We start from the raw sequence: 27810 nt of genomic DNA on the forward strand, positions 1-27810 counted from the left end.
TATTGACTTAGCACCAGTTGACAAAGTACCCAAAGAAAAATCGCCCAAACTGTGAATCATTCATTTTGGGGGAGGAGGGAAGAGCCAATGGCATGGCACAGAGCAGGGAGGTGTGTCACCTGTACCACCTGCCCTCTCTGCCTGACAGCCCTGCTTGCAAAAGCCAGAGGACAGTCTGTCCTCTTGGAGATCACCCTGGAGTGGAGGTGCATTTGAATCGTGCAGCATCTTGCTTTCCTGAACCCTTCCTCTCCTCTTTGCCTTGCCTTTCCTCCTCCTATTTCCTCAGCAGCTATGACCAGCCTGAAGGAAATCTGTCGTGGTCTTCCTCTAAACCCTCTGCCTGAAAACAAAGGTCGGAGAAAAGGAATACCCCATGCACCTGTCAGAACACCCAATCTCACTGCTCAGGAGAAAAAGGTAACATGGGGTTTCACAGGGCCTCATTTCTTTTCAGATAAAGGCAGCCTGGGGCAGCAAACCTGATTGCCTCAAATTCTTTTCTGAATGGGAAGCTAACTTTGTGACAAATGTATTTCCTTGGTGTTGTAATTCACTCTGTAATGGGACAAAGGACTGGGAGCTCTTCTGTTTGCTTCCTTTCTTCCTCCTCCAGAATAATGGGGTTGAGGAAGATTTTCTGCACAACACCTTCCATGACTTCTAATGGCCAAACAAGAAGCATTAGATTTCAATGCCATCAATCCAGCATTGTTTCTCAGAGGTGAAATTCAGAATGCTGTTGCAAAACCATTGCATATGTATGGGAGTGAAAGCTAACCCCTCCAATAAAATAAACATCAAAGGTCATGAATCAGCATCGTGGTAGCAGCTATACATCTCTATATTTGCCTAAAAAATCCAAAGATTACTTATTTTAGCCAGTAGTCTGGGCATGCAATTTAGTGAGTTTGTAGGGAGTTAATTATTTGTCTTTAGTTGCATAATTATTTTCCTGTCTCTTTTTGTTTAAATAGTCTTCGTACACACCAAAGTAATAGTTGCATCACTTCATGTTCAAGACTAAAAAAATCAGCAGCAGACAAAAATAATGGCCAATGGGTGGAGATCCTTAGGAATTTGTGTGGGAGAGGATAAGGTGGGTTCCTTAGTTTGGAAGTCTGTGCTTCATCACATGTAACATCACTTATACTGAGACGTTCTGGTCAGAACACAGAAGTTCCTTCCCCAATAACAGCTTGCACACAACTTCCTTGCCTTCGTGGGAGTTCCCCTGGCATCAGCAGTCAAATTCTTTTAAAGTCACTTCTACAAACAGAGGAGAGTCTAGTCAAAGGGTAGAGAGAGGAACAGCTGTGAGATATCCAAAGAGAATTTACTTCAATGTCAGGAGCATTCATGGCTGAGGCATCCTGTCTGTGCCTGGGACAGCTCAGACCCATGGAAATGTGGTTACTAAGTGTGGAGAAGGGCTGAGGTGATGGCTGTGAAGATAAAGGAGTGGGGAGTGAGTTTCACTGCATGTCAGAACCTTGCCAATCATCTCTGTTTTGTTCTTTACTGTTCCTAAATCACTTTTCCCCAGAAGTCTGTTATAGCAGGAAGGAGTCCATGTTTCAGGAGAGGAGATGGTGTCTCTTGAGAGGATGCCAAACCTTGCTCTCTAACCTGTGGAGGGGAAGGTAATGACAAGGTCTTCGCTCCCTATAAAGAAACAGGAATAGTTTCCTGCCTCCTTTAAGGTTTGAAGCAGCAGATTGATTTTCTGCCCCAGCTGACTATGTAACATCCATCTCTCATCTCTCCATTTCACCTGCTGCATGTGATAAAAAAGTCATGTTAGCTGAGTATATTTCATTAAACTATTAGAGATTTTAAGGCTTCCTTTATGATTTACTTTATGGTCAGTCCTCCACCTTAAACTCTTAAGGGAATTAGAGGCTCAGCTAGCATTTGTTTCATATCTGGAAGGTCAAATCTCTTTTTTTAAGAAGTGCCCCATGCTTAGAAAAGCATGTAGATGAAAGATTGTCTGTCTATAAGTTTTTTTTAAGTCTTGAGACAGGCTTCCAGATGTTGACAGTGTGTAATGCTGAGCATATCATAAGACTTGTCTTTATGTATGGCTTCATGTACACTTTCTAATTGAAATATTCAGAGGAAGCTTTGACAGAAGTGAAGTTAATAATGCTCTCCTGATTTCCTCTGGATTTGTCCCTCTTTTTGTATTGCCTTCATTCCAGTTTTAGTTCTTGTTACAATAATAAACCTGACCACTGCCAATGTTTTATTTTTTTGAGTGTCCTTTTGTGGTTATAATAGAAGTCCTGTAAGTGAGATTTATAAAGAACTGTGTGTGTTGGGACTTGCTGAAGAAGTATCTAACTCTTCCTATCATACCAACTTTAATCTCCTTAGATAAATTGAGCCATATCTCAGAACTGATTCTGATTATATGTTTCCTGAATTCTCTTCCTTTAGCATTCTTTGCCTGAGGCCTGAAACAGCCACATCCTCTCTCTTTCCCTCCCTCCACAGCTCAGGAAACCCCAGCTTTCTGTTCCTCAGCATCTGTATCCTAGTGTAAATATGCCTCAAAGACACTACTCTTAAGATCTAGGTGTGGTGTGAGCTTTGCAGAACAAGGGTGTTGCATACTCTGTACTCACTGACATTCCAATAAAGCTGGAGCAGCTTGGAAATAATGGGCACTTCTCTGTCTTGCTCAGGATCAGGAAAAAATGGTATTGCTTTATCCAGACAGCAATTCCCTTATGGATCTTAGAGCCAAGTCATGTCACAGTTCTGCTGCTACCCAGCAGGGTCCTCTCTCCCCTGATTGCAGTGTCCTGTGTTTCTGGAGGGGCCCTGAGGGCAGTAATGGGCACTGATGAGCCTCTCCTGAGGTCTCCTCCCACACCCTCTGCCTGCAGGCTTAGGGGCTCCATTCAGGCCTGGGGTTTCAATCTCAGCTATGTTGGTGATGCCTTTGGTCCTGTTCAGGGTGTCCCTGTACGCAGCCATGGACCTCATGGGTCTGCTCTCCTACTTGTGGGCTGACATTCCACTCTGAACCTCCCTGACCATTCCTGTGCTCCATCTCTCCATGGGAGCCATCACCAGACCTGGTCCTGACTTGCACTTCCAGCTTGGTCCTGGAGCTGCAGGTCAGCCTGGTCTTGCCTGCTGAGCAGGACTCCTGGTGGAACCTGGCTGCCACCCCTGGGCTGCCCTGCTCAGGTAGCACAAGGCTGGGGTCTGCCAGGTGAGGTGCCTGACCTGGCTCTGCTGGGCTCGCTGTTCCTTAGGGAGCAGCTGGGACCTCCTGCCTGGGGACATCTTAGGATGAAGAGCTGAAAACCAGAGCCTGAAAACTCATTCAGCACCTGTAGCTGTTCTTCAGCCTTCTGGTAAAGAAATGGAATGTTTGACCTTTATGATTTCTTTGCACACCCAGAAATCAGGTTACTTTAACAAGTTCATATGTGCTTTGGGAAGGCTGACATATTAGCTCCTGTTTTGGGACATCTGGATGATAAAGAACTTGCTTACACTTTCACAGCTCATAACCCATTTACTGCAATGGCCAGTAAGAAATCTCCATGTTTACTTCCCATCTGAGCTGACTGAAACTGGGACATATCAGGCAGAGTAATAAATGAAACAGTCTTGTTTTCTGCCCAGAGAAGTGCCACCAAAGATCCTGGGTCTGGATGTCATCAGGCAGAGGATGACAAGGGGGAGGGAAGCACCATCTCCAATGGAGAAAGGGCAGAGCTAAGAATGAAATTGTAGAGTTAAACCAGTCACTTCCTCTCCTTGTGCTTCCCTTTCCCTCAGAAAACAGGGAGACTGCAACCCTTACTGCCTGAGTGTTTCAAGGGTCTTAAATTGGAAGTCCTGATGATCCATTTCAGAAAATGGAAATGAATTACTTTCCTTCTGAAGAGGCTTCCTTCTGGCTCTTAACAAACACCAATTAACAAAGAGGCTGGTTTACTTGATTTCTCAAGAGAATCCCGGGGCAAAGTCATTTACAGCTGATTGATTTGATTTCATGGGCTCTCTTGATTTATTTTTAACCTTGAGAGGTCTAAATCTTGATTAAATAGAAATAGATTCCTGTTACAATATAAAAATTCTAGGAAATATTAAAAAAAAAGACACCCTAATTGTGATTACACCTTAAGCACAAGAGCCAAATGTTAGATCCAGCTGGCAGATTTAAGAGGAAGACTTTTCATTTGCTTACATTGTGTAGAGTTGAATTAAATCAGTAACTCAGCAAATTCAGAGTAGATAATTTTTTAAAACAGCCTATGAAACTCAGGTTTATAACCACAAATAATATTTTTAAGACAGCAGTGAATTCTGGAATGGCTTTTTCAAAGGTACTGAGAAAGTGCAATTTAAGCTTTTGTAAATGGAAGTCATGAAAAGAGAGAAATAGTATATATCAAATACAAAAAAAAAATCAGAATACAATGTGTCAGAGGTAAATCAATCCTAAAAGGCTAGGATAATGTTTTTTATGGTACTTTAATGAAATATACTGTCTTCTCACAAAAGCATAATGATCAGCCTATTTGAATTTGCTCCTTGAGTGTCTTTCTCAGGTTATGAAGTTTATGACTCAATAATGAATATGTAAAATTTTTCCCAATGCACATGGCCATTGCCCTTTCATAAAGCAGCCAGGCTTCCTCTAAGTAATTTTGAGCACCCTGGCTCTTTTCTTGAAAGATTGTGTCACCATCTCTTACATTTAAATCCTTTTACTTTCAAGACTACATTTTTACAGGTAATTCACAGCTATTTATTCCTTTTTCAGCATTTCCCTGAAGCTTTTTCCTGCTTTGACATTTATCCTGCAGTGAGACAGCAATCAAATATCACCATTATTCCATTCAGCTAAACAAGCCATGGTCTTAATCCTCTTTTATAAAATCTCTACTGTCTGTGTAAGGTGCCTTTCCCACATTTCATGTAACATTCGACTTCATGTTTCATTAATGTTTGCATCATCAAAATTCAGGCTTCTGATAATGTGCAGCATTAATAGGATAGAGGCTCAGTCTAACTGAATTTACTTGAAAGTCAAAACAGATTTTTCTTGCTTGAATTAAATGGTGAGGGAAATTATTTGCCTATCAGTTTCATTTTAATACAAATATATTGATGAAAGACTCTGAGTGATCCTTGCCACAAAGGAAGCCTTATAGTTCTCTGTAGTTCTCAAAGACAGCCAATAAACCAGTGTTTGCCTCTTGGTCTTTTTGGTTTTAGGGGTGCAGGTGATTTTATTTTTGCTTTAGAAATTTCTCATATTTATCTGCTTACCTCTGAGAATGACTTTGGAAATCCCTGTGTATTCTGTCATTGTGTGGATATAGGTGGTACTTTTGTGTTTATTAGTAAGGTGCCCTTGGAAAATGACTGCTTATCTAACTGGAGAAGAGTGAAATGGTATTAGAAGATGGAATTTGCATTTTCTCATCGGGTAAATAAGCTTTCCCCCTTGTCATCCTCTGTGTGGAATGGCAATTCTAATTTGTAGGCTTGTGCTGGTCTGATCCTCAGGTGGTGTAAATCATCACAGACTCACTGATCTTGAAGCTGTATGCCTGCTCAGGAGCAAGTGTGCCAAGACAAACCTCTCTCAGAATGAGGCATTTTAGACTTATTGTTCCTTTAGTGAGCTCTAGGGGATGTGAAGCAGCGTGCTCAGACGAAGCTGCTGGAGAGCTCCAGCCATCACAGCCAGACCATGGACAGGTGGAATGAGGAGTTTTGTTGCTGAGCTGAGGGTTTTGTGGAGATTCTCAGCACTGCTTACCAGGGTGGCTGGAGATGATAATTACACTGGATGTTTCTAGATGCCTTTGCTCTGGGTGTCTGCACTACAGCCCACCCTTCATCCCCCCCAGGAGGCACATGATTCCACAACTGAACTGCCCATGGCAGGTGTCACAAACTCTCTACTCAGCCCTCTCAAAATCTGATTCAGAAGTAAACTTGATCCCTTTCTATCCCTTCCTCCGCCATTAAAAATCAGCCAAAGGAAGATATGAAATTCCATATGATATATGAATCTTTTCATCTAAAAGTCTTTTGGATGGTGTTGCCACTTGTCAGGGGACTTATAAGATCTTTGCATGAAACTGGCTATTTAAAGATGACAAAATCTTTGTTCTCATTATGGTTTTAATCAAATGAAACACAGAATACAGAGACATGCCTTAACAGGCTGTTACTAAAGATAGTGATTTATTTATGGATTCTTTCATCCAAAAGGACATATTGTACTTTGCAAACCATGGCTAATGTCTTTGAAGGCAATAGGGAGTGAAAGCCACGTAGTATCATCTGCAGAATTTAGCTGAGAGCCTAGTAATCACTTCGGCTAATTTGGAAGAGATACATGTAACATCAATAAAATAATGTAACCCAACACCCTCTGCAATACATTAGGATGCTAAATGTAGTGAATCTGCAATAAAACTTAGCCCACAAACATCTTCATCTGGGGGTATGTCACATAACTTTGGGCTAAGTTCCCTTTTTGAACAGAAAGTACAGGAGGATCTTCAGTGTCTTGGAGTTTTGGGACTTAGCTTTAAGGATTTCTGAACAATGTTTCCTTGATAGTTCAGTGCCTCCCAGCACTGCTAAAGAGAATTTGTCCATGTCTGATATTGATAAGATTGAGCACTACTTGCCAAATCTCCAAGGTCTCTCCATGCAGAATTGGGGAGGCAGGTGGGAAGAGGATGGTTACATGTTTACCCCAACTGAACCTACAAGGAAAGATAAAGTAGATAAAACACTTCAACAGGGAAGCAGGGATGAATCTTCCCTGGCGTGAGCTTGGCCTTTTGCATTGCACTGTCCTTGCAACAGCTTAGACAGGCTTTCAGCTGAGTCTGGTTAAAGTTCAGGGCCACCCACTCACCTCCATTTCTCTTGTAGCTTGTTTTTTTCTCTCTTGTTTATTTTTTTGTGTGTGTTTTTTGGCAGCTGGCTCTGCGCAATGCCTTGCGCTATTTCCCACCTGAAATCCAAAAGAAGCTGGTGCTGGAATTTGCTGAAGAACTCAGGCTGTATGGCCACATCTATATGTACAGATTCTGCCCAGATATTGAGATGAGGTGAGGACTGGACGGTTCACATTGTATTCAGCTGGCATTTGCTTGCCAGCTTTCACCTGTGGAACTGACCTTTAAAGAGTGGCATTGCTGCCTCCTAACTTATCTCTTGTAGAAGCTGTCATGTTAACGAAGTTCAGCATCTGTTAATTTGGGCGTTCTGTGTATTGCAGTGATTTCCTTTCTAGGGAGCACTTCTGCATGCTTTGGGAAGTTCCATGGGACTGGGAGGGAAGCAGTGTGCTCCCTTCTGGACAGGCTGTGGAGGGTATGGGCAGTCTCACTGCTGGGAAGCTCAGTAACACAGGGAAAGGACTGAGCCAGGCTGAGTGTGTGACAATGCCAGCTTTGACACACACAGGGATCCCAAATGCTCTGCCCCATGGCAGGGCTCAGCTTCCAGGGGCCAGCCATTCCTCAGAGACCTCCAATGACAACTTGGCAGAAAACTTGCAGTAGTTCTGAGCTGCTGCAAGTCAAGCCCCAACTGAACCAAGAAGTAAGACCAGGTGAGTGGCTGGCTGGGTAATCTGTGCTCTCACAGCAGAGGAAACTTTCTGGGCTTCAAAAGTAAGGCAGTTTTCCCATTTTTTTCCATTGGAGCCTTTATGTGACCCTGGTGTGTAACAAGCTGTGCCTGTTGGTCTTGGACCATCACTTCATTCTAGGGCTGCTGGGGCTAATGCTTGTGAAGCAGAACAGATTTAGGGAGGGCTGCCAGGGGCTAGATGCTTTTTTTAGACTGACTGATTCCTTTTTGCAACAGCAGGGGCCTGGTTAATATCCATACAGAAATCTGAATAAAGCAGTAGGAAGCACTCTGATTTCCACAGGCAACCATGTTTCTATGCTGTTCATATTAGCCTGGGGACAGATCTTGCAGAATGCAGCTAAAGAGTGGACAAGTGGAAGACTATCTGAAAGATTTTGCAGAGCTGGACTTCAGAGGACCCTGTACTAAACTACAGATGATGACCCCTTCCAAGTAGGCTTGGATGAGTCAGTCCAGCAGCTTGTTTCCATCACTGGCATCAATGATTCTTTGATAGCTTCAAGTAATTTTTATTTTGTGACCATTTCACTGATCATTTTCTAATAGATTATTGCAGTCTCATAATGAGAGAATTCCTTTTGATCTCTGTAGTCTGAAAGTATTTGATTTTTGGTTTTTGTGTCCCAGGGGCCATTGCTCCATTGAAGTCATGTTCCTATGCCAGAGCACTCACCTGATACTGGATGTTTGGTTTCTTATGTTCAGAGCAAAATTATGTGTAAATATCTCCTCATTATGAATTGGTATCATTCCACCGAAACGCTCTTTTATCAGTTCTAGAACAGCAGAAATCCCTAATAAAAAAAGCATTGTGGAAAAACTCAAAGGCTTTCCCTCCTAGTTTGGCAATGACTACAAGGCATTTGTTTTAGTATCCTGATGTAAAAAGCCAAGATAAAGTGCATGGGATCATGGGAGGAGCCCATTTGCTGAATCTGTGGAATATGCATTCCAGATCTTGGCTCATGATCTGGACAGTGGATGTCCAATTTATATTTTTTTGTCATTATCACTCTTTAGCCAGACCTTTTCAGTGTAACTTCTCCTGCACAAAGCAAGTGTCCAGCCACTGAAGATCTGTGGTCCAATAAAGGGATGATAATTTAGAAACCATGCTAAGAGATCCCATCCCTCTTTAAGAATTTTCAGCATTAGTAATGGTGGTGTTGCCCACAGAAAGGGAAGGAGTAAAGCTCTTGGTCAGTGGTACTACTTCCTTTAGGTGTCATACCTTGGAGGACCCAGCACAATTGTACTAAAACCTGTGCAGACACGGTGAAGGAACCATCTCTGACCTAAACAGCTACAGTATAAATCCCAAGCAGAAGTTTTAGAACAATTTGATACAGAGACAGATGGTGGAGGAGAAGATAACAATGATGGCAGCAGGTGGCATTAAGGACATTGGTGCCAGGCAACCTGACCTGGGATAACTTTGCCAGTGTTTCTCATACCTCACCTCTCGGCTAGTGGATGAAGTTCATCCCCACCCACACAAAAAGGCACATATTTCTCAGAACTAGTTCAGTTTTTGAGAGTTTCTTGTAGTCTGAACTCAAGCAGAATTTTTTCTTTCTTAGATACAATCTTAAGTAAGAAGGATGGATGAGCCTGAGAGCAGCTTCCAGGGATGCTGCTTCCCTTGGCATTGCAGGACTTGGCTGCTTGGCCTGGAAACTGCTGCAGAGGCCACTTCCACCACCCCTGGAAAAAAACCCTGCAGTTAAAAAGCAGTGAGCATTCTTGGCCACCATATTTATCAATTGTGATCAAATAATTCAGCAAGTGATAAGCTGAATGCAATTCCTTGGTTTTGCTTTGTTCTGATAATAGTTAAAACCTGATTTGCCTGTTAAGGTACATATATAACTTTGGATCTGTGCTTTTTTCTCTTTACTCTTCTCCCCTGAATAAAAGCCTGTAATTCAGAAAAGTTTGAGTATCCTTGGCATGCAGAGATATTCCAGTGGGGTGTGTTGTTCTGGCTGCCTTCATAAGCTGAAACACTTCTAAATTTTTGTGCCTACCCTTTCAGAGCGTACCCCATAGGAGAATACCCTTGCAAGACCAAATCAGCTGCTGCCATCATGCTGATGATCATGAATAATCTGGATCCCTCTGTGGCTCAGGTAAGGTATAGTAAAAAGAATCTGGATTCATAAGCAGCAGCAAATTGGCAAAATTCTTCCTGTATGTGTTCTTACATAAATACTGAAAAATTTAGACATACAGGCACTATATACAGGAGCTAGGTCGCTGCCTGAGACAGAGCTCAGCTCTTGGTACATTGCTTCTACAGTTTATGTTGAAAAATTTGTGCTGATGCTGATGGTGCTTTTGGAAGCTTATCCTAGTGACAATGTTACAGTAACAGAATTACACTAAATTTTGAAAAACAAATTTTTGTTCTTAACTTACCACTTTTACCATATTAATTTCTGATTTCAAGAATTTTGATGCAGTAAACACTAGAAAAAATTATTACTGAGATGGCAAAAATAGCTCAGAGGTACAGTAAAAGGTTTGAGAAAAGCTTAATGTTGAATTGCCTTTTTTAGTTTCCTCAGGAGCTCGTCACTTATGGAGGAAATGGGCAGGTCTTCAGCAACTGGGCACAGGTAGGACATTGTTGGGTTTGCAATTTGCTTCACAGAGCCTGTTTCACCCTCCCCCATGAACATTCTGCTTAGGTAGTTTGGGATAATTCTTGGCAGTTGCTGCCTTAAAATACTCCAGAACAACCTTGTTTTGTATCCTGTTTGGATAGGGGAATGCTCAGTTATGAACTGTGTAGATGGAGAGAGTTTTATTTAGTAAGGAGAGCACAGATAGCCCGACAGAAATACTAAACACGATACCATAAACACACCAAGCTGTGTAGGGTGATAAAAGGCCAGTTCTTTGTCTTTCTCTGATGCCTACATATGTGCCTCCATATTTAGCACAGATAATTTTAGAGTCTACATCTAGGAAACAAAAAAGTGTATCCTCTATTTGTTTGTGGTACTTCCGCAACACTTTTCACAAGTAGTGGAATAAAAAAAGGCTTTGATTGAAGAATGTGCAATTCTGAGTCTTTTTCCAAGTAAATCAGATTAGCTGTTAATATTCGTGTTAGCTGGCCAGTTCATGCTGCACTTTACTATGGACATTAGACTTTATCTTCTAAGAACAGTGGTAACTGGTTAAAAGCCTCTCTAAAATCTGAGAATGTTTTAAATTGTGTTTGCATAATCTCTGTTCTTTTATATATATATATTAAAAAAAATCAATAAATATATTCACTTTATTCTAAGTGCTGAAAAATGCACATGGGAAACACTTTCAGGAGATCTTTGGAATCAGCAACATATTTAGAATTCTGTTTGCAGTGCAGGATAGAATCAGCACAGGCAGGAAGCTACATCCCCCTGGAGAGCAGCATCACACCTGAAGGCTGGGGAAATCTTGATGTCTGACTGTAGCTGGAATTAGCAAAAGCTGATGTAAGGAGCCAGCTTCTGTCATAAAGAATCACACATGCACCTTGCTGTGGCTTTATCTGAATCTGGCCTCTTGCTTATTAAAGAGCCCAAGCAAAAATAATGTGAATGAAGTTCCCAGTTAAGGGAGAGGAATGGATTCCTCACTGCAGCATGGGACTGAGTGAACTGGGATTTCTTCCCAGTTTGGGATTTCTCATTTGTGATTAAAAGAAAATCCATGTTTCAGCTTCATAATCTGGTAAACTTAATCTAGAAGTTAAATGGAAGCCTTAGGCAGATTTTGAGGCAAAATTGTCCTGTCTTCTCAACGAGAGGTAAATGGCAATTACCATTTCTTTATTCTGTGCATTAATTAATAAATGCCCATTAACTATTGCCTGTTATCTATGAGTGTTACAGCATTTCTGTGGTGAGCAGGGCTAGCAGTTTATATAGTGGCTTTTATTGGTCTGACAATTCTTAGGCAGATGCTGGGCTACAAGGTGAGGTGGAAGTGCTGCCAAAGTCAGAAATATTTTCTCTTGTTCTCATCCAAGCCAGTCCTATGACTTGCAGTTGTTTCACAGCAGAGCAAACAAAACCTTTTTATTTTTGTTTACTTAGAGTAGCAATCACATGAATGATTCAGTTACCACAGAACATTTTATTCTGTTTGTAGCTTGAAAACAGCATTTAAAAAAAACCAAAAACCAACTAACTAGGAAAGGCTTTTCCCTTCCCTCTTGCTAGTTATGCCTTTCAATTCCAAAAGACCTATTTATCTTACAGCTTCTAGTTTTATCAGGATACTTTTCCCAGACTGCTGGGGATTTGAGAGTTCAGCTAGTTGCCTGTTGTGTCCTATGACATGAATTCAATTATTTAACATTTTTCATAAACCCAATTGTAAAAAGCAAGACAGTAACTTGACTAACTTTTTCCTCTTCAGCTGAACTTGCAGCCTGGGGAATTGGCTGTGTTAGAAGGGACTGGCATCAAACCTGTACTGTTTTAATTCAGATCAAAGCCACAACCTCAGAGCTTAAGTGCCTGTGTTTATTTGTCACTGATACTGCTGCCTCTTTGATCTACAATTCTGGGGGTATTTTTCCCCTCAAAGTTTTGTTTTTGTCCCTACACAAACTCTAGTTTCAAACAATGGTTGAATTCCAGTATTACACGGGGCAGTTTCTCACAGGCCTAGTTAACACATACAAGAAGTCCTGTGGAGCTTAATGGGCTTTGTCATAGACAATGATGGATTAAAGTTAAATTTAAAGTCAGTTTTGATGGTCAAAGTGTACATTTTGGCATTAATCAAGAGTAAATATTGAATTATGCAGACAAAGCTGAAGTATATTTGTGTACTCCAGGGTGCATCAAGGATTTTTTCTGTGTCCACAATGAAAGCTGATTTTTTTCCCTTGAGAAGAAAAGCTATTTCATTTTAAAGCACACATTGTAAAAACCATTTATTGCATTAGAAGATGCTGAATTTTAGATTAGGATCAAAAATAAGCATGACTATTTAATCACTTCTATAAGGAAAATTATGCTGTTTGGCTTTGGAAGAATTGCCAGAAAAGTGCCAAATACAAGTGGTTAATCTCAAGATAAAATTAGAATGGCTTTTAAAGTGAAGGATATCTGGGGTTTGTACTGGAAAAATTATTCTGGAACTTATTCATACTTTTGTTAGTTGAGGACTTGTGTTTCCTGAAGAGTGATATCCCTTAAAGGACTTTGAAAGCAAGGATGTGTTGAGTTCTGTTATTCCATATGTGAATGCACCCTGTTATCTCTACAGCTGCCTTCACTCTCCAAAATTAGCACCTTCACAAAAACCAGTAATGGTAAGAAGCAGACAAAGTCCCTCTCTTGCTTGCTTTTCAGTTCTGGTTGGTGATGCACTATTTGTCAGAGATGACAGAAGAGCAAACCCTGGTGATGTACAGTGGGCATCCCCTGGGGCTCTTCCCCAGCCACCAGCACGCTCCTCGTTTAATCATCACCAATGGCATGGTAGGTATTAGCATCTTGTTTTCTTTTTCTTCCTATTCTGTTTCATTTTCAAGTGTTGGCTAAGTCAATATATGTTAAAATATTATTTATACTGGGTGAATTTACTGCAACACACAGGAGAATCTGGGGTCCAAATTTTGCAGCATTTTTTCCAGCACAGCTGCTGTCACCTCATGTGTGCTGATCTGCAGTGATGGAGGAAACAACTCTCTCCTTATTAGAAAACCTCTGTTCTGACTGAGTCTGAGACACTTCCTTGCCCCAAACAGTTCAGCTAGGCTCAGCCTAGAAGATTTAAAAGCCCTCAGTAAGCAAACATGCTTCATGATCAATCAGAGCCTCAGACATCTGGACTGCTTTTCTTGGAAGACAAGGTGGACAAGTGGAAACACTGGTTCACTGCCAGTCTGCTGAGCCATTCAGTATCCATTCCCCTGCAGGTTAGTTTTGTGGCTGGGGAAGTGCTCTCCTTAAAACTTGTGTGGCAGTCACAGTGCCAGGGAGACTGGACATCTTTGTTTCTAATACTAGAAAACGTGAAATAAAACACCTGGATTACTTCTCCTGTTTCTGCTGTTTTTCTGCATAAGCAATAGTTACAGAAATAGTTAAAGAAATTTAGGCTGTTTTAAAAGACCTGCGTAAATCTCTAATTTGCTTATGTGGATTTTATTTTGGTTGTTTTCTTAGGTTATTCCCAACTATTCCTCCAGAGATGAATATGAGAAGATGTTTGCTTTGGGTGTAACAATGTAAGAAGATAGCTCACTATTAAAATATATCAAATACTTAACTAAAATAAAATTCAGACATCAAGCAGTGACTGGTTAAAATTTCTAATGCAGATGGATTTCAACTGTGCTGCATGAAGCACTGATGCTGCAAAGCATTAATGAACACTTAAATGGAATTACTTCAGAGTTTGAGTTATGTTCAGCCACATATACAAGGATGTAATTGAGGTCTGTTAGGAACTAATATTATGTGTGAGGCTTGGCTGAAAAATAGCCTAAAGCCTTAATCACAAACCACTTAAAGCATTTGCTAGTTCTAATTTTCAGTGGTTGTTTTGCAGTCTATGGAAAAAACAAGTCATAAAACATTCTTTCATGCTAAGAGAAACTTTGAAGTAGAAAGTGTTCCTTTTAAAATGATTTTTACATACTCTTCTACTGTTGATGAGCACAAGACTATCATCCTTTTGTGAGGAGAGAATAAATTAAAACAGCCAAAGAGCTATCCCACTTCTCTGGGAATTCAGTATAAATGTGGTCAGTCGTTCTGGGCTAAAAGCTTCCAGAGTGGCCATGTGTCTGAGAGGCACGAGTGCCACTGAAACCCTCAGAGATTCCAGTGAGGTCTAAAAAGGGAATCCTTTTGTCACTGTGCTAAATGCCAAGACCATTTTACACTCAGATTTTGATCCATGTATTTTTGAGCTCAATTTAATGAGCTAAACACTCTTCCAAAAAGATGCTGGTGCATTGCTCATGATAAAACTCCAAGCTGAGAATTTGATAACAGCAGACCTTTAACGACAAATAGAAGCCCAGAGGGTTTTTTGTTGTACTGGAAACACAAGACAAGAGCAAGTGCCACTCCAGCCTGAGCAATGTGTGGTCTCACCGTGTTCCTTGCTGTCCCCAGGTATGGTCAGATGACTGCAGGGAGCTACTGCTACATTGGGCCTCAGGGAATAGTCCATGGGACTGTGGTAAGGACCTGGGAAAGCTCCCTGCCAGCACCTGCTGGAGGAGGCTTTCTCCCATAGAGAGGCTGTCTGTGGGAGGGGGTTGGACTGCTGTGAGAGGAACTTCTGGCTACTAAAGAAATTCTCATTGCCTGCTCCATAAAAAATTAATGTCTTTTCACTTAGATATGTCTTGTCCATAGCACAGACTTGAAGGGATTTGCAATCAAGGTCTCAATCTGAGCTCATACTTAGCTACAATATGTGAAGTATGAATTGACCAAATGTGCTATATAAAAACATTTCCTTGGTTGTTTTCCAAAGCTGTCCTTTTCAGCCACCCTTAAATCTCTATGCCTCAAGAGCAGCATGTTGGGAACCACTGATTATTCTATTTCATGATGAGAGAAATAAGCATAATGAGGACAGATGGCTTCACAACATCATTTTGTTAACACATTTCCTTCTTAAAGGATTAGAGTGCTTCATGGTGCTGATGACCCCAGAGTTTCAAAGTCTGTTTGCTAAAGGGACAGAAGATCTCTCAGGACTGCAGTGGAAATGTCTCCTGGTGACAGCAGTGTTTGTTGTGCGCAGCTCACGGTGCTGAACGCGGGCCGGCGCTACCTGAAGGCCGAGGAGCTGTCCGGGAAGGTGTTTGTCACTTCTGGCCTTGGAGGGATGAGCGGGGCTCAGGCAAAGGCTGCAGTCATTGCTGGCTGTGTGGGGATCATTGCAGAGGTGAGCAGTGCTGCTGTCCTTCTGTCTTCTCTCCTTGTGCTGAGTCACAGCCCTCATTCTGCTCATCTGCCGGGTTCCTGAAGTGACACTGACAAACCAAACTCAGAAAAGATACTATTTTATAATATGTGTCTCCTCTTTTCCATTGCTGGGCATTTTTCACTGCTATTCCATTCTTTATTCATTGGATCAGACTGCAAAGATATGGACTTATAATTGCTTCAGAAATGATGCAGAATGATGCTGTCAGATGAGCTATTCCCTCTGTTTGAACTACCCTCATTTCATGTATGAAAAAGTGTAACCTCCACAGGCAGTTCCCATGAGAACCACATTCTCTTATGCCTATAAAATTAGTCTGTGTTAAGAAGGTGTTGTGTTATTTAATTTTGATTAAAGCCCCCAGCACCCTTATTAGACATGATAGGAAGTACCCATTAAAAATGTTGGCATGGTTCACTTAACAAGATTGGTACTAATGAAGCTGCTTGATGTTGTGGTTCCTTGAAGTCCATGGGACTTTGTTGAGATCTGAGGTTAATCAGAAGCACTTCTGAGAATCCCAGTTTTTAGGTAATGAAGGTAAACTCTGCTCAGAGAAAATTCTTGTGGTGAATAAGTTCTGTAGTATCATTTTCCCTGTTCCCAAAACTCTCCCACAGTATATCTTTGTAGAGAGTCTTTCATCTTGTGGAAAATTTCTCTGTCCCTAATATGCTAAAATATCCTAGTTATTTCTTCCCATAAACAAAGAGAATCTAATAATGATTTGTGATTGGAAGGATGCTAATGCCCACACAGTTAGAATTGTGGATGATAGGATCCACTGGATCCACAGATAGCCTAAAGTATCATATAATGGAGAATGCAAATATCATCATTTGGTAAAGTACATATGCCTGCACGTTTTGAGTGAGAGACATTTTCACATAAAAAGTTCTCCCAATACCCCCCTTCTCAGCTCTCATGCTGACCATAGGATTCTGTTCTAGCAAGCAGATGGAAGGAGGGATTGCACAAGCACTCCAACAACTTTTAGAAGAGGTTGTTGCTCTGAAGTTCTGTGAAAACGTAGTGATGATGTTTAGTTGTTACTGGTAAGTGAGGCTGTACAGAAGAGAGACCTTGTAAAATCATGGCTCAGGCCTGTTACTCTGGCTAAGTAAGAAAAGGGCTATGGAAAAGAGGTTCAGCTGAATTAGGGCTAGAAAAACAAGTTTTTCTTATATAAAAAGAAAAAATATATATTATATAACCACTGCATGTTCACATTGTGGTGAATTGGTGATTGAATTATGGTTTGTTATGGTTTAAAAGTAACTGATAATCAGCTAATGGCTTGAAAAGGCTGGGTTTTTGGAATAGAGTGGCTCTCTTTTGCACCTGCCTGGGGACCCTGCTGCACTTAGGGCCCTCACCTCACATTTAGTGATATTGACTGCTTAGAAACATTAAACTTTTCCATGCATGTCTTTCCTCGTGGCTGGCTTTGATTTCAATACATTGGAGAAACATTCTTGGATGAGCAGATCCAGGACTGACCAAAATGCATTGAGCTCTTCTGAGTATCTGCATGTGATGGGCTCTTATTTCTCCACAGAAAAAGGGATTTTTGAGAACTAAGCTTCCAGTCAGAGCTGACTGCAGTGGGAGCTTGGCCTTCTCAGCTGAGGTCATTTATAGACAGTTAGCTGGAAATCCTACACTGTGGGCACGTCTCACTGCAGTGGAAAGAGTAAGAATATCACAATCTGACTTATTTTAGTTACAATTAAACTGCAAAACACAATGAGTCAGACTGCCCATGTCAGGGCCAGTAAACCTGGCTGTTCTGGCTACCTCAGGTCTCTCATGGAAGGCTTGAGCTTTGTCAGCTTTACAACAATGGAGCAAAGGTGCTTTTGTTAGCATGTGGGTTTTGCATGTATTTGAGATCTCAGCAGGTACTCCCTGCAGATGAAATAAATTTATTCAATTTACTATTGAATAAATAATTAATGAATGAATTATCTTTATTCAAACTTCTGTCATCATGGTCTTTCAAACACTGGCATACAAAAGAAAGATTTCAGTGAATGCCACTGACAGCCATCCTTTGTCCTTTTCATCTCCATGGCTGCAGATGATTTTGTTCAGGAGACTGAATATCGCCTGGTTTTTATCTCCTGTGAGATGATCCTTGTCGGAAATGAGTCTCAGGAGCACATGTGGATAGCTATATATATGTACAAATTATTTATTTAAGCAACTATTTATGCAAATGACACTGAATTGTGCAAGAGATCATTTTGTCAGCCAGGGCTTCTGAAGCTCCAACAGAAGGGATTAGTGCTGCAAGTATTTTACCTCTCCTGTTTGACAGGAAGCTGATTGTGATTTTATGAAATAATTGTGTGGAGGGCCAGATATCTCCTCTGAACTGCCCTGGGCTCTCTGGGGTTACACTGGAGGCAACATTAGCTCATCTTTATGCAGTTTTTAAACTACTGAGATGCTGATCCAAAAATGAACATATTTTTGAAAGTGTGGTTCAAAGGAAGCTAGTCTTCTTGAGCCAGCAAGTCTGTGAAAGACTGGGAATGTCAGAGGAAACTAAATTAAAATATGTAGGATGTGGTAACATTTAAAAAGACCTGATCTGTGTTATGTGGGGATTTAAATTAACCCAATTCCTGTAATTCATAGAGACCACTTAATATTTTTCCTCCTGGGCTGATTTAAATATCTCAGAAGAAGCTGTCCCCCATGGCACCTGACTTTATTGAATAATTCCATTGGCAGTGACACTTATTATTATAATTTGGGGTTTGGGAAAGATAGTCTTCATTATTGATGGGGAAAATGATGGATGGTGTTCCATGCTAAGAATAATTAGGAAAGAAAAGGTTTCCTGGTGTTCAAGAAACCCCTGAATACAGAAATTATTTAATTTACATATAAATAATTTCTTAATGAGAAAGAATTAAAATGATGGGGAAAGATTATAAGGAAGTAAAAAATGCTTTAATGAAATACCAGAAGATACTCAGGTTATGTCTTCTCATGAAGACACATCACTGTGGGGGATTTAAATCTGTTGCTACCACAGAATATTGGTTTAAATTAATTTTGCCACTTGCCTTATGCCACTGATAGCTCATTATAAGCATATTAATGATGTACAAGCTTGTACATTGGACCATTAATATGGAATCTGTGCCAAAGCCTCCATTGCTGGTCCATCCATTTATATTTTTATGCAGCTGTCTCTTAGGCATGCACACACTGGCACACACAGAAGCTGAGCCCAGAAGACAGTACAGATTTGGGATTGAGCTTGTTTGGAGCTTCAAAATTCAGGCAAGGGGGAATTAAAGACATAGTTTTGTTTTCCTCTGTGCTATTTTTCAGTGGCATTAGGCAGCTGGGACAGGAAAATGCTTTTCTCTTTTCTTTCCATATTTGGTTGAGCTTTTCAACCAGAAGCCCAAGAACAAAAGTGAAGGTTAATTTTATTCAGCAAACCCTACCTTCATCTTGGGCAGCATTGCAGAAATTTATCTCTGGGCTGATCAACAAAAACAAAAACATTTTCTTAACTATTAAAAAGTATTATTTTCACCAAAAATAGCCAGATTTGAAAAACAAATTGGAAACATTTTTGCCTTTTAACATAATAATGAAAATAAACAATAGGAAAATTTGAAATTTTCAGAAATGCACTACCTGTTATCCAATTTCAATGATAAATTTTGATTCATTAAGTATTTTGGGAAGTGATGTATCAAAAAAAGTATTTCTTGCTTTGAACCTGGAGTAAAAAAGAACAGAAAATTTAAAAAAATACGAGGTATAAAATAAGCATTTGAACAATAGTTGTATATATGTATTATCTATATCTTTGCCATGTATATGGATAATTCAAGTAATAGTAGGGCTATTACCTTTGCTTTTTGTTGCTTTTTCCTGCAGGGTAATTGAAAAACTCTAGGTAAAAATGACTGCATGGGGGAAAGAGGAGTTTTAAGATCTCTGCTATTTCTCTTAGGTTGATGAAGCAGCACTTGTGAAACGCCACAAGCAGGGATGGCTGATGGAAATCTCCAACAACCTGGACCATTGCATTGCTCGCCTCAGGTACGACTTGTAACATAACCCAGTGAGTTTATCTCTGCTTCCTAACCCCCCCTTCACATCTTTCTGCACTGTGCCATTGTAGTCTGCTTACAGAAGGGATTGAGGGACACCTCTTCTTATTCCAGGTCTGCTTTGGAATGTGAGTCTGACTTCCCAAGCTGCAGCAGTCTTTGTTAGTGACCACTAATGCTTCACATCATTTGTATATGTTAAACATGTCTTCATTTAGTTTCATGAATATGCACAGAGCAATTACAACTAATGTTACACTTGCAGCATCATTCAAGCTTCATGGAATCTGTGATTAACAATCATGTGAATGTTGAGAGATCTGTTTCTGAGATAAGTGTTGAAAACAACATACAGGCTTTTCTTTCTTTTTTTTTTTTTTTTTTTCCTGGGTTTGAGTCTGTGTGTGATTTGCATATTTCAAGATAGAATGAGGTGAATTTTCTTCAACCAATCTTTTTTATTATTTTCTAGAGAAGCAAGAAAGAATAAAATTGCCCTCAGTTTGGGTTACCATGGGAATGTGGTAGATCTGTGGTGAGTAGTATGAATGGATAATGAATACATTAATGCTCTGTCTTTTTGGCCAATGTGGAATTAGTTCCCAAACTTGGTAGTGGCATTAAATTTAGTGCTGAGTACATTACTCTAGATGCTCATGAAAAAGTGCTGTCAGAAGGGGGATCTTAACCCTTGTGTTCCATCTGCTGTCCTCCCTAGGGAGAGGCTGGTGCACGAGCTGGACACAACAGGAGAGCTGCTGGTTGACCTGGGCTCTGACCAAACCTCCTGTCACAACCCATTCAATGGGGGGTACTACCCAGTACAGCTCAGCTTTGAGGAGGGGAAACAGCTCCTCTCCTCCAACCCAGGGAAGTTCCGGACGCTGGTGCAAGAGAGGTAAAGGTTTTGACAATTCATCTCCCTCACCTTTGAGCTCAGTTTGCTCTTCAAGCCATGCAGTTCTGGGATATGATCCCCTACTGGAAAGGGTAAATTGGGCAGTCTGGGCCAAGGTAGAGGCCAGAACAGTGATGTTCTGTTTTTCAGTTTTTTCTCTGCTTGCTTTGTGAACTGCTTAAACTGTTTTGCAGTTTTGTGCAAGCTGCTTTTCCTTATCAGCTTCCATCTCCAGAGCTGGCTGCATAGCTTGGCTGAAAGATGTGACACCTCTTTTCTATTTAGTGAAGTTTCCTCAATGACTGTAAATCACTTCAAGATTTGGGGATAACAGGTGCTGTAGAGACTGAAAGCATCTCAGTTGATGTCTTATGTCTGAATTTATCTGGGGTCTTTTCATCCCCTCTGTCTCCCCCTACTCCCATGCCTTTGGTTAGTTAATGATATTACTCTTTTTTATATTTCATCGACCTCAAGAATTACTGTTTCCTTCTTTATTTCAGTCTGAAGAGGCATGTGGCTGCTATTAACAAGCTAGCTGACAAGGGCATGTTTTTCTGGGATTATGGCAATGCTTTTCTCTTGGAAGCCCAGAGAGCTGGTGAGTAGATCCTGGAGTTGTAGGTGGAAACAAGGACAATCCTGCATTCATCTTCCCAGCTGTGTATGTCAAGTAGGATAGGGTTATCCACTGTAATTCTAATCTCTAATCCTTCTTTCTCTCTTGTTCTTTGAAACCCCAACCCTGTCTGGCTGAGGTACAACCTTCATAGGAACTTCTGTGCAGCCTGGTTTTGCATTTTATAGTTTCCCTCCATCAAGTGACTGACTATTAAAATTCTTTTATAGGTGCTGATGTTGCAAAAAAAGGAGGAAATAAAACAGAATTTCGATACCCTTCCTATGTTCAGCACATCATGGGGTATGTTGGGCAGAATTGGGAATATGCTGTCAAGTACCTTGTGACTCCCTCTGTTCAGAGGGAGAGTACTACAGAAATTAATGCAGATTGACAGTGCACTGTAAGTGATCAAAAGGAGGCAAGAGCAGCAGGAAAATTGCTCTCACAAGTGTTATGCCAGAGTTAGTGTAGGCCAGCCATTGTCAAATCAGCACTCTTCACTCCTTTACATGAATAGCTACATTTTGTCTTTGCACAAATTTTCCTTAAGCAGTTCTGCTCAAGAAGAGCCAAGTCACAGCCTCACAGTGTGACTAAAATCAATTTCACTTCTAGGTGCTAAAAGCTGAGAGCTTGTCTCTTCAGAGCAGTAGAGATCAATTCCAAGTCATCCAAGCCTTATATCTGCCCTGAAATTAAAAGTATGATGGAAACAGGACACTCTTCTGCCTGTGTCACCAGCTGTGCCTCTCACCCACACTGTACATGCTGCTTGTAGAAACAGCTGAGCTCAGGAGATCTGTTGAGGGACTGGATTTATAACTCATTTTTCCTCTGACTCATGCTTAGCTTGCCTATGCCATGTGAATAAGAGCCTGAACGTGGAGTAAGGCCCCAACCAGATTAGATCTTTTCTTCCGGCCCTCAAGTGAAGCGTGTCTCATTATTGTATGCAAACAATGTGGACAGCAAATGAGTCTGGACTCAGGCACTCGGTCAGAACCTGCACTTGTCTGACAGTGTAGATGCACTCAGGGTTAGCCTGGGTTAAGGACACAAAGACCAGGCAGCAGGGAGAGTATATTTGATGAAACTGAAGAAAAGCTGCAATTCATCTGATGATGCACTTGATTGAACTGTCTAACATGACTGTGGAAATTCTGGGCTGACTATACTTTCATCTACCAATGGATGGCTGCATGAAACAGCACTGTTTAATTTCTCAATTAATGGTCCTTGATGCTTCTGTTTAGATTAGTGCACTGAAAATGTTTCAAATTCTTCCGTCTCCAGCTAATGAAAGAAAAGCACTGCTAGCAGCCAGGATAAATAAGGAAAGAATTTCAACTATCTCTTAATGAAACATGTTCTCTTCCCAGGGACATTTTTTCCCTGGGATTTGGGCCATTCCGCTGGGTTTGTACCTCAGGTGACCCACAGGACCTTGCTACAACTGATTCCATTGCCATGTCAGTGCTGGAAGATGCCATACGGCAGGGAGGTAAGGCATCAGCCCATGCTCCCCTCCCTGGGGGGCTTTTGGAGAGAAAAGGAAGCCCAGAGTTGAAATGTGTGTCAGCTTTTGGCTGAAAACATGGAAAGCAGGCTCCTCCAGTTTCCATGTAGGCAGGAAGTCTTGTTGACTAAACTCTTGGTAGGAGTGTAGCCTGTAGGTAAAACAAAAGCACCATGGATGTTGATCCCAGAGCAACTTTGGCTAAGAGCCTTTCTTTTTATTTGTTACAGGTGTTTTTAAACTTTGTCACCTTGAAACTTTTAAGGTGAAACTTTCACCATCAGGTCTCCAAGAGTAATTTAAGGAGTCAAATTGCTTTGCCCCTGTCTCACAGGTAAATGAGGCATGAAAATCTAGGGAGGTTTCAAGAGTTAGCAGGGAGCTCAGTGGCAGGAAACCCAGGTTTCCTGGGTGTGGTGCTCCATCCAGTGTCATTTTTTTGTGATTACAATTTTGAGATCACTTGTTAGTTGATGGACAGCTATTTGTACTCACTGGTGGAACCAGTTTGGAATAGCTGCATGGCTCTGTATGCTGCTCTAGGATCTAGGAACTGCACTCTTCCACTCCTCACATCCCTGAAACCGGGCTACTACTGATATCCCCTGCTTATGAATGGGAACTGAGACAAAGCTAAGTTTGTGTCAGCAGACATTGATCCTGATCTCCCAGGATGGAGAGGAAGGCCCTACCCTCTCTCCCTTTCTTTGTCTGCCTTTGCAGTTACCAGACAGCAGGCTCAAAGCTTGCCACTGTCCCCAGGCACTGAAGTCCTCTGCTCTTCTGTTTTGAGCAACAAAGTTTGTGCTTTCCAGAATCAACAAAAGAATCTTTGAATTCTGGGGAATCCTGCCAGATCAAAAGGAAATGGATCAGAAATCCAAACCATTTTTTGAGAATAAGGGCATAATATTTTTTTTTTCCTGGTAATATTGAAGTATTTGTTGCTTTTTTTTTTCATGAAAAACATTGAAATACAAATAGAAGTGTGAACATTTTGAATGCTCTCCTGTTTGTTCTGGGACAATAAGTGCTGGGAGGATCCTATTTCTGAAAAGGATATACCATGTTCAGATGCCTCTCATTTGGAATAAAACTACTCTTGTCTTCCTATAATGTAAGGCTGGTGTCCAGCCTCCTTTTCCTCCCAAGAGGTGAATTATTGGTGCAGTGGGTCTGACCCTGCAAGGTCCTTGGTTCTGTCTGTTCCCCCTTCTGTCTGTCCCCTGTTCTCTCCTTAGGAGTAAATTTCAAGAAGTAGCACTGAAGCATGAGTTGTGTTTAATGCAGTACCCAGAAGTGCCTACTCTGTTCTGTGGGTATTGAAACTTCCATGTTTTTAAGCCTGGTCCCTTGGATTTATTGAAGGGAGGGTGAAGTCCATTACTACAGTGCTGGATCTGTCTTCAGAAATCTGCAGTGATTTTTCTGCCATGTACTGCAGCTTCCAGAGATGATCTCTCAGGACTGAGCCATTGTAAGACCTTTGGATGGTTTGCATTGCAAGACTGGGAAATGAAGCAGTTCCTGTGTGTGCAAGAGTGTGTGGGTGTTTATGCAGATGTAATGTAAATCTAGGGAGAGAAGTCTCTTGCACAAACAAAAAGCATTGAACTATTGCTTGTATATTCTTGATTTAAATGAAAAAAAATTACATATATACACCCAACAGGTGAAAACAGGCTTAAGGGGAAGGCTATTATTCAATTTGTTGTAAAATTTGGCAATGGGAATTTGATTCAAAGAGAAAGAAAAACAGAATTTGATCAGAAAATAAACAGCCATTCATGCATACATATTCTTGAATAATCCCCTTGCAGTCCACTTTCCATGAGGCCTGGGTTTGGAGCAAATTTTTTGAATGTGGATAGCATCACACATATACATATCTGAAATCTGAACCTACCTTTGAAATTCATGAAAGAAACTCTTATGAAATATGAGTGAAAACTCCACAGAGCTGAACTCTCTCGCATTCCAGGTCTAAACCTTTGACTCTGCCTTGGGTCCACTGTTAACCATTCTTCTTCTTTTGTGGAGATGAATTTCTTTCAGAGTTTGTGAGATTTATGTAGCTTTATTATCTGCTTCTAAGCTACCTGAGCTTTTAAGAGGGCCTTTGCATGAGAGATGCAGCACTGATGGTTGGGGTGTAATGTGCATTTAGGACTCCTGTGGTAGTTTGAAGGCTGAGCTGATGCATAACAATATAAATCTCTCTCTGTGTTCCTTGGGATAATTTCTCTAGCTGCACAATGCTTTCCAGTGTATTTTAAACCCTCAGTGTGTACAAGGGCCTATGAAGTACCAGAAGCTATACAGCTGCTTGCCTGACTTCTAAACACATTCCTGTTGGCATGGGAAGGTGGAGGCAGCAGTTTAGCAGATGAGGTACATGGAGTTACTCTACAATGAAAGTCTTTCTAGAAAAGAATGGTGAGATTTTTTTTCCAATTGCAGGAAATAAGACTAAATAAAAGGGAGTATTCCTCAGTTCCCCAGGGATAGCTGATGAAATCCAACTGTTTATTTGAGCTGGCTGGAAGGGACAGATGTGCTGTGTTGAGATAGGTCCTTGCAGCCAGTATTCTCACCTGGCTTCTCTTCTGGATCTTACCTGGATTCTCTAAGATCTTTTCTGTAAGCATGTGCAGTGTGAAGTAGGAAATATGGTAAGTGTTCTCTGATACAGCTTATGAAAGTGATAGAAAGGAACACATTCTCTGGGGGTTTTTTGTTTTGTTTTGTTGGGGTTTTTTTGAGCTATTCCAATAAACTGTCATTACATATCTATACTAAGCTAAGTGAACAGTACCCATTATCTTATAGAGGCTGCTTCCTTAAAGCTTCTGAGTGGCAGCACAATTCTATTAGGACAGCACTAGCAGCTGTTTCATCTTTCACTCCCTGCAAAGTGAAGTGCTGACATGTTAATCCTCATTGCAGAGTTTAGAAGCTATCACTTGAAGCCAACCTCTCAAGCACTGACAGGTCTTTTTAGCATCATTAAAGCTCTTGGTATGGAAGGCCTGCCTCTGCAGGAATGATCATATTTTTCATTTCCCTTAAACAATGTGTTTTAACACAGGTTCAATGTGAGCTTCTTACATTGTCCTTTTTCTTTTTTCTAGTTTTACCCTGCATAACTGCTGTCATACTGCCTAGTGCAGAAGCAGTATCCACACACTCTTCTCAGGGACCAATTCAAGTCAGCAGTGTGCAGTTTCTCCAGCTTGACTTTGAAACATGCCTTATCTGTATGTTATAATTTGCCATGAAAAGGGGTGAGAGCTGGGAAGTAACAGAGAACATTCTGTCTTGGCATCTGCAGAGATGACTGACTTGAAGCTCCAATGCAGGAACAGGTCACTGTGGCTCAGCTGTTGTCACAGGCCAGATGAGCCCTGGTAGCTGAGTGTGACCCTCAGGGCAAGGTAATGTGGCATAGTTTAGACCACAGAGAAAGAGCTTACAGACACTAGCTTCTGCAGCCACAGTGACCCCATCTGAGCTGTAAAACCCCCTAAATGAGGACAGTCAAACATTTCTTTCATTCCTTACCCCTAACCCTTTTGTGACTCACTCACTAGAGATGCTGCTGTGCCCTTGGAGGCAGCTGATTGTGCTGAGGTCACCATGTATCTGACTAATATGTGCCATATTTCACTGTCTTTCACTTGAAATATCTTTATTCCTATTCCTTTTTATTTTGGCTGATTGAGATGGAATGAGACAGATATAAATGAAAAGAGAAGCTGGAGAATGCTAACCTATTACATAGAAATGTCTTCTTAGATAATGTATACATCTAAACAAGGTGTAGGGAGGATTTATACATAAAGTAACTGCTGCATAATAAATTCTCCTGTGTGGTTTCAAGTTCCACAGAAATGTGAGACGAATACAAATACATACAAACCTCTTCATTGGATAAAAGACCTCAGTTTTACCTTGGAAATATCCAAGGACTGTGTTATACAGAATAACTGCTGTGTAAATCTGTATCCCAGATATGGTGTCCATTGGTGTAACTTATGCTCAAGTGTGTGTTGCAAGCTGCTTTTGAGAATTTCTGCTGGCTGCCTCAAAGGAGTTATTCACTATGTGGTACAAGGTTGGATTCTAGCACCCAATGTCACAGAGTTTGATGAAACTACTAATCTAGCAAAGATTTGTAATAGATTGGCATTAGGAGGCAATAAAACAGGAGACCAAAAATGGACAGTACATGTAAACCATATTTCAAGGTTTAATTTAGTTTGCTGAAGATCCAAGTGGGAGTTACCATTCCAGCTGTCCTCTGAGTGGCATCTTGTACCTTTCTCTAAATACATGATGCAGTTGCTGCATCAGCTGCTTTATACAGCATTTCCTATATGCGTGCTTGTATCTGAGAGTAGAATGTGACTCCCTAGTGCTGCCAGATGAATTAAGTAAATTTAGAACATATTGCATTAATTTTCAAACTGTACTTTTTCTTGTTTTCTCTTGCAAGTGAGCACATCTGTGAAGCAGCAGTACCATGACAACATCCGCTGGATTCGGGAAGCCGGCAGGCACAGCTTGGTAAGTGCACAACCTCCTGCAGCAGATGTGGCTGCTCCTGGTCCTGAATGCATTTCTTGAATGCTGGGGTCAAAAGCAGGAAGGGACAGGAATGAAAACATAGTCTGTAACTCTTGGGGCTGACAATTGAAACCCTTCTCTTCACAGCAGGATTTTAGGTTGAGCTGAAGCAGCTCTTTCCCTTCACTTCCCCATCTGGAAATGTTAAAATAATCCAGCAATATCTCCTCTTGGATCTGGAGTGAAACATATCTGTGGTTCACCCTCCACCTCAGCTGTAACCACCTTTCTTTCACAGTGCTATTCAAAATATCCTCTTGGCATTGCTGGGGACCAAGCTCCTCACATGTGCAGTTCCCAGAGCCCTTTCCAAAACAGATGATGGGGCTTGAGAGCTGCCATCCTCCTGCATTATGGGAAGCAGGACAGGACACCAGTGGCTCATCCTTTGTTTTCCTTTTCGGGCAGGCTGTCCCTGTGAAGCCAACAAGGGATGGTGTAGAGC

The 27810-nt window shown here is 41.1% G+C and overlaps 1 protein-coding gene across 1 annotated transcript in view; it reads left to right on the forward strand.

Moving 5' to 3' along the window:
• The first annotated feature begins 204 nt into the window (after positions 1-204).
• Positions 205-27810, forward strand: part of UROC1 (urocanate hydratase 1) — a 37488-nt gene continuing 9882 nt past the window's right edge. The window contains exons 1-15 of the mRNA XM_023935310.2: positions 205-420; positions 6979-7109; positions 9695-9788; positions 10218-10277; positions 13017-13145; positions 13836-13897; positions 14793-14859; positions 15433-15576; positions 19604-19692; positions 20176-20238; positions 20422-20601; positions 21105-21202; positions 21451-21523; positions 22603-22724; positions 27235-27305. Coding sequence (XP_023791078.1) covers positions 295-420; positions 6979-7109; positions 9695-9788; positions 10218-10277; positions 13017-13145; positions 13836-13897; positions 14793-14859; positions 15433-15576; positions 19604-19692; positions 20176-20238; positions 20422-20601; positions 21105-21202; positions 21451-21523; positions 22603-22724; positions 27235-27305 — 1509 coding nt within the window. The 5' untranslated portion in view covers positions 205-294. The remainder of the gene's footprint in view (positions 421-6978; positions 7110-9694; positions 9789-10217; positions 10278-13016; positions 13146-13835; positions 13898-14792; positions 14860-15432; positions 15577-19603; positions 19693-20175; positions 20239-20421; positions 20602-21104; positions 21203-21450; positions 21524-22602; positions 22725-27234; positions 27306-27810) is intronic.

This window comes from Cyanistes caeruleus, chromosome 11 (assembly GCF_971803275.1).
Source record: "Cyanistes caeruleus chromosome 11, bCyaCae1.hap1.1, whole genome shotgun sequence".
Classification (NCBI taxonomy): Eukaryota; Metazoa; Chordata; class Aves; order Passeriformes; family Paridae; genus Cyanistes; species Cyanistes caeruleus.